Source organism: Dioscorea cayenensis, chromosome 1, assembly GCF_009730915.1.
Source record: "Dioscorea cayenensis subsp. rotundata cultivar TDr96_F1 chromosome 1, TDr96_F1_v2_PseudoChromosome.rev07_lg8_w22 25.fasta, whole genome shotgun sequence".
Taxonomy (NCBI): domain Eukaryota; kingdom Viridiplantae; phylum Streptophyta; class Magnoliopsida; order Dioscoreales; family Dioscoreaceae; genus Dioscorea; species Dioscorea cayenensis.
In genome coordinates, this window is record NC_052471.1 from 4190390 (window position 1) to 4198130 (window position 7741).

Here is a 7741-nt window from a genome sequence, read left to right on the forward strand (position 1 = left end):
CTGGGAGGTGACATTTACTTGGAGTTGTTGAAATTAGTATTTTTTATAGCTAGTGAAAGAAATTCTGAAGGGGAGAAAATGCATTTATATAAAATTTCATTTCTTCTATTTTAGGTGGCGTTTGGTTCAGGGGCGGAGCCAGGATTTAAATAAAAGGGGGTCCGAGATTAAAAAATTTGAACATAATTTGTTTTTTTTGAGTCAATTCAAAAAGTACATTAATTAATTAGAAAAACTTACAACAAACAAGCATCACAAAAGCAAACAAAAAACCACATTGCAACTTAATGGAACACCAAACCCAAACAAATTTTAGACATAACACCACTGCTAACATTATCTAGCCAAGGCTATCTTGGATGCTCCACTTACACTCCATTGAATACTCCACTAGTGCACAACACTGAATCAACAGTTGCCACACAACCTGAAAGTCTGAAACAAGATAGTAAAATCACTCATTAAATTCTACCCAAACATCAAAACATAGCAACACAATAACTCTCATTAATAGCACAAATACAATCAAAACAAATCCAAGTATCCAATTGATTCCTACAGAAGCATCAATAACAAATGGTTCCAAGCTTTCATAAACCAAAATCTCACCAATAGCATATAGACTCCACAACTAATCAAATGACAATTATAAGTTTATAACATTAGCCAATCAACTTTACTCAATACCACACTTTCAAAGAGAATGAGTGTCTAAAAAATTTGCAATTGACATGTCATTGAATCAACTTCAAATAAAATGGCTAAATATTGAATGAAAATATAATATAGAAATTGGTAATTAAAGAAAAGTTCAATTGTTCAAACAAATATATACGGATATACCTCATTTCTTAAGTTGTGATCGCCGATGTTTTATTGCATAAAAATCATCAATTATCATATCTGTGGTAAATTTTTCTGCAATCTCCTTCTCAATTTAGACAATCATGTAATCAGTGAGAAAACCATCTTCCATCTTGTTGCGAAGCCTTGTTTTAATAATTTTCATAGCAGAAAAAGCCCGTTCTGTGGTTGATGTTGATACTGGAAGAGTTAAGACAAGCCGTAATAATCTGTCAATCAAAGGATAAAAACTAGACTTTCCATTCTCTACAAGCTTTTGACATAATTCACTAATAGTAAACAATTTCTGAAAATTCGGATCTTTGGGCACATCAAGCTCATAATGTTGCAATTCATATTCCAATTGAATCTTTTCTTGCTTAGAAAAATCTGATGAGTAAAATTTCTCAACAAGAGTACAAATGTCCCTAGCATCAAATGACTTGAATGCATCCTTAGGATCTAAAGCTGTACTTAGTATAAGAAGTTCTGTTGCTTGCTCACTGAATCTGCTATTTAATTCTTTTAACTGATAATCTATAACAGTAGTAAATATATCGACGCGATAATGATGCTCTACTGTCACAGAATCTTTATGCCGCCGGGATCGAATTATGTCTGAATAAACACCATTCATATCAGGAATTTGAATAACTTGTCTACTACAAAAAGAAGTTACTTTTTCTAAAAAAGGATTCCAACCACAATCTCTTAAATTTTGAATCAACAATTTTGTGGTAGAGACCAAGGACATAGCATTCAAAATATCTTGAGACTTTTGTTGCAAAGCTTGACAAAGTTTGTCGGTAATTCCCATAATTTCTTTCAACACATGTAAAATGAAAACAAAATCAAATGACACCAATGCTTTGAGAGCATATGTAGCATCACCTCGTTGGGAGTAAGTAGATCCTTTAATAGCTAAATCTTCAAGAACCAAAGCAGTTACATTATACATGCGTAAAAGGCTGCATATAGAATTGAAATGAGAACTCCATCTAATATCACCCGGTCTCTGTAATGTGCCAATTTGGTTAACTCCCCTTCCAGTCTCAATCTCATCATTTGCAATCAAGTTAGCAATTTCAGATACATAAGCAACTTGTAATTCATCATTGCGTTTACATGAAGAACACACAACATTAACAATCACACTCAGATTTTGAAAGAAAGCATGGACGTCAACTGCTTCTTTAGTCATGCAGCAACAAGAGCTAGTCATGAATCGATGAGCTAAACAATGTACATAGTATGCATAAGGGCATTCTTGAAGAATTAAAGCTTGTAAACCATTCCACTCTCCACGCATATTACTAGCTCCATCATATCCTTGACCTCGAATATTTTGAATGTGAAGATTATGATGAGATAAGGCTGAACAAATCTCTTGCTTAAGAGTGGGTGCAGTAGTATCTTTAACATGTACTATATCAAGAAAACGCTCCTTGACAAATCCATGCTTATCAACGAATCTAATAACAAGAGCCATTTGTTCTCTTCTAGATTCATCTCGAGCTTCATCGACAATCAAACAAAACTTTGCATCACTAATCTCTTCTCGAATTTCACTTTGCACCTTTCTAGCAAAAGCATGTAAAATTTCTTTTTGAATAGTAGGTGAAGTGTATCTTGCATTTTGAGGGGCATTCTCTAAGACAACTTCATCTACTTCTTTATTATAAGAAGCCAAAAGCTTTATCATTTCAAGAAAATTACCTCGGTTCTTCGATCCCAAACTTTCATCATGCCCTCTAAAAGCACAAGCTTGAAATGTCAACCATCTAACAACATCTATAGAGGCTTTAAGGCGTAGGCGATTAGTCATAATTTGTTGTGAGGTTTGTTTAACCAATACTTTGTCAATATGGCATGATTGATTCTTCAAATCTTCAAAGCATTTAACTGCAATGTTGTGAGGAGAATTAGGATCCTTTCCCACATGAGATAGAAATGCACAATCTTTCCCGCTATTCACTTTTTTCCAATTTCTAAATCCTTTTAAAGTGAATGAGCTTGATCTTTTAGAGAATAAATAACATGGAAAGCAAAAAGCAGCATCTTCTTCTGGAGAATACTCTAACCAAGGAAATACTTTAAACCAATGAGCTTGAAATCGACGAGGATGATCATCTTGACCAGAAAGTGGATATACATCCATTATAAATTGGTATGGCCCAAACTTCATATATGCCCTACGAATTTCATCTTGTTGATTAATAGGATAATCCCAAATTTGTGGGTGTTTTCCAGGATCACGAATTAAAGAATCAATATTAACCTTTTCTTGTTTGGTTACTCCAATCTTGATAAATTTGGAAGGAGGTGGTTGGACATGTTGCTCCAACTCCAAGATTGGCATTGCTGATAGAGATGGTTGTTGTTGATCAACATTTTCAACACCAGTTTCTATATTTGAAGTTGCATTTTGTGCACTAGACATAGGTTGTGCTTTTTCATCATTTCTGTCTTTTCTCTTGAAAAATGAATCAATAGTTTTCTTCTTAAACATCTGTCAATCCTAAAAGCAATATATAAAACTATATTAACAAACCATAGTCATTAGTCACCATGTGTGGATTTGTAGTGGTACACTGGTACAGGTTGAATTTATATATAAGAAAGAAAATTGAAAGGGCAATCATGCATTGATGATGCACATGCTTAATGCTTTCACAATTTCACCATTTCATATAATTAAAAATTAACTATCAAAGAAAACTAACCTGTGCAAGAGTCTTCTTGTCTTGTGCTTTAGTTAGTGCTTAAAATCTTGGACTGTTGGACAGGCACTGGCATCAAACTCCTCTTTTAAATTATGCAGTCTCTCATCAATCTTTTTGACCAAAAGATAGTATATTAGTATTAGCAAATAGCAATTTATCATCATATAAATTTTTTACATAAAAATAATCACTAAAACCATAAATTTCTGCCATTAATCCAAATCAAATTTACCTAATAGTTGAGATCAAAGAGCTCTTTGCAGAATTGCTGATTTGCAGGAATCCTTGAAGATTGAAGAGCACAACTGTGTATCCACCTCCACTCCAGCAAGACATCAACAATGGCGTCAATTACCCTGCCCTGGTTGCCCAACCCTAAAATTGAATTGGATTCTTGATTTCTTTCACTCTTTCTATCTTTGCAAAATTGTCAATATAGTAGTCTTTGGTGAATAATGACGTGTGAGTCTATGAGCTGGTGAAGTGATGTTAGAGTCATTGAGAAAAAAAAAAAAAAGGAATGAATTATTAAAATTTAAAGGTGTTTAACCGTTTGGACTTTGGAGTTTTAGAATAGAGTAATATAATACAACCACTCAATGGGCCCACCAACATGAATTACTCTTATATTTTTAAGGGGTGGATGACTAGATGGTATCATGGTAGTATGGTACTCAAAAAATTTTGAAAACTTGGGGGGGTGGCCCCCACTGGCCACCTCATGCCTCCGCTCCTGGTTTGGTTGGATGTAATTCTAGATACAGTGGATTTCAAGTTACAATGTAATTGGAAATACTTGGTTTTCAAAATACAATGCAGTTAAATCTTATATTTGATTGGGTGTAATTGGAATTACTGTATTATAAGATTTTTTGTTTGTTTGGAATTAAAAAACACATGTGTATAAGTGTATGTATGTGTGTATAAGTGTATGTACATGTATATCAATATGTGTATATATATATATATATATAAGTATATGTATGTGTTTCTATATATGAATATATGTATATGTAAACATAATACATATAGGTATATGTATACATGTGTGTATATGCATATATGCATATATATATATATGTATATATGTAGAAGTGTATATATGTATATGTATGTATGCATATGTATATATATGTGTAGAAATATATGTATATATGTATATGAGTGTATGTATATGTAAACATACTATGTATAGGTATATGTACACATGTGTGTATATGTATATATATATATATATGTGTGTGTGTGTGTGTAGAAGTATATGTATATGCATATGTGTGTGTGTATGTATACATATGCATATACATATTAATATATATATATATATATATATATATACACATCACATTAGGATTTTCAACTCCCCGGATTTCGACTTACGCCCAATTTGGGCGTAAAACCAAATCCTTCATTGGATGTAATCTGAGTTACATGGGTTTCTAAAATTCTGTGAAACAAACATTGGATTTCTAAAAACCAAGTAACTTAAGTTACATGTAACTCCAAATTCCCTCAAACAAACACTACCTTAGTGAAAAATCTTAATGTAGGCTTGTTTTAAAAGCAAAGAAAGTGCTAAGTAGAAGAAATGACACTTCAGTGTAAATGAACATTCCTAATGTAAGCTCCGTTCAAAAACAAAGGAAGTGCTAAGCAGAGGAAATGACACATTGAAAGTGAAGGGACATTTTAGTGGTTTCTCCACCACTTACTTTCACTGAACTCTACACCCTAAACACACACACACATGTTAGAGAAAGCAGAGATTGAAGAAAAATTTAATGGATTTTGAGGCGTGTAAGAAAACTGTCTTTTAGGAATTTATCGCCCTCAGGTCTGCACCAGGTTTTGCAACAATTCTCTCAGGATACAACAAAATCCCAAGATGAAACTTTGCAGAAAAGTAATAATCTTCTGTGAGAACTTTTCTGTATTTAAAGAAGGTGAAGAGGTGTGAACAACGGTTGGATTTGTCTGTTAGAGAAAACGACTCACATCGCTTCGTTAAAAAAAATAATAATATTTTTTAATTCAACCCAAGATGCCCCAAAAGTGCCCGTTCATAGATTAAATAAATAAATATATAATTATAATAATAATATATATATATATATATATATATATTGGAGTGCCTACTTGCACTTTTCTCAAATTCAATTATTTAATTTTTTTATTATCTTATATTATATAAATATATGTCTGTTTTTCTCTTTAACGGATGTGGGACTAAACTATTCACACATACTATACTAACAACATACACACACACACACACACATGATATGCATGTCTTTTTGTCACCAACCCCATGTTGTGGCTTTTGTTACTTTTGTTGATGCACACCAATTTTGCTATTATGCGTCCAAAATAATTTTCGCCCCCTATCACGACTACATCATCGTCCATGACCACCAAGATATCCTCGTCGACCATAAGCCATATAATCATCACCGTAACTATGCATTTTTTTTTTTGCCCAGAATCAACCTCAAGCAATCGTGCTGATACAAATAGTTGAGAGTGATGGTTTTGCATTTACAATTCATTATTTTGCTTCACCACAAGGAGACAAGAATCAATTCAAAGAGCTTTGTAAAATTCTTTTCTTTGTATTGTTGTTAAAATATATCGTCTCAAGTATGAAATGTAGTAAATGTTTTCTCGAGCATCATGTTTTTAGTCACTATTTGTCTACAAAGGCATGACATTGAAACTGTTTTGAATAGTTCAGAATTATAATCTTGTAATAGCTTAAAATCTTGGAATTTGAGATTTGCCCAATCATTACGTATTTTGGGTATATATATCATTTTGAGATGTTCAAATTTTTTCTTTTAAATAAAATCACAATTTATGTGGATTTTTAATAATTAAATATTCATTTTTCACACCATTATCAAGGTGATGCATTATAAATGTTAAGGCTTTTGCCTTATTATCATTAGGCTCAATATTATCAGTCTCAATAGTTTTCCCACTCTTGGCATTTAAATGGAGTTTGACATCGTATGCTTATAGAGACGTAGGATCTCGAATTTTTTTTCTTGTGATATTTGTTATTAAATTCAAACACAAAAAATATAATAGATAATTAGAAGAAATATTAAGCTAACTAAAAATACTTAATTTAAAGTTAAATTAAAAATAAATGAAAGTGTAAAATAAGATCATGAGCGGATTTATGCTGATAACATATTATAAATACTATTAACAAATACATACATATATATATATATATATATATATATATATATATATTCATAAATAATATAAGATAAAAATAGAGAGAAAGAAGATTTATACCAAACACTCTTAAATTTCTATTTCACCTTATCTCAATTTTTTTTATATCTTATTTATAAGAATAAACAGGTATTTATGGTCATTTACCAGATGAATAGATGATGAAACAGTAATAATACTGATTATTGTTACAATAAAATATGGATGGTAGCTATAGTGTTGGCTATTATTACAGTTAAAAAATGGCTACTACAATGACTATGGCTATCACAGTAGGCATTCCTAATTTCAATACTTACTAGTAACACAATTAATAATTTTGAATGATGATGGTCAAGAAGCCTACATTTAAACGTGCAAAAGGTCCTTTCATGAAGAAACCATCCTTTTCTCTTTCACATTCGCAAATAATTTATTTTAACACGCATACATTAATTTTTTTGTCAGCGTTTGTATAAAGAATGTTATGATCCACATTTTGACTCGTGATTAAAATTATAGTTTTATTATTGATTATTTAATTATTTTTTAAATTCAATAAATAAAAATATAGCTATTTTATTATAAAAGGAATAATTAACTTTAATGGATTTTGTTGATAAATAATTTGTTGTTGGAGCAGAAGCAAAAACGGGATGACAGAACCGGACGACTGAGGTGTGCAAGCGCACTGGGTCATGCACCAGAACAAAAAATCAAATTTGAGAGTAAGGTTATAATTTCTGGACAGGCGGCAAGACAAAGGGACTCAAAAACGGCCGGTTCTCAAAGAGTCATGCCTATAACTGAAAAGCCGTTCACAGCAAAGAGGGGCATCATGTGCCTACATGAGAGTATAACCGCTAAAGCAAGGTTAAAAGATAATAAATAGTACTATATATAAAGTGGGTGAAGTTCTTGTAACTAGACAATGTGGTACTAAACTTTAGTGG

General features: G+C 31.8%; 1 protein-coding gene across 1 annotated transcript; it reads right to left on the reverse strand.

The window, feature by feature from the left end:
* Window positions 1-844: 844 nt before the first annotated feature.
* On the reverse strand, window positions 845-3352 carry LOC120280705 (zinc finger MYM-type protein 1-like). Its single transcript, XM_039287676.1, is given in 2 exon segments — window positions 845-2109; window positions 2158-3352. Coding segments are annotated over 2 exon segments (2460 nt in total).
* Between the last annotated feature and the right edge of the window lie 4389 nt (window positions 3353-7741).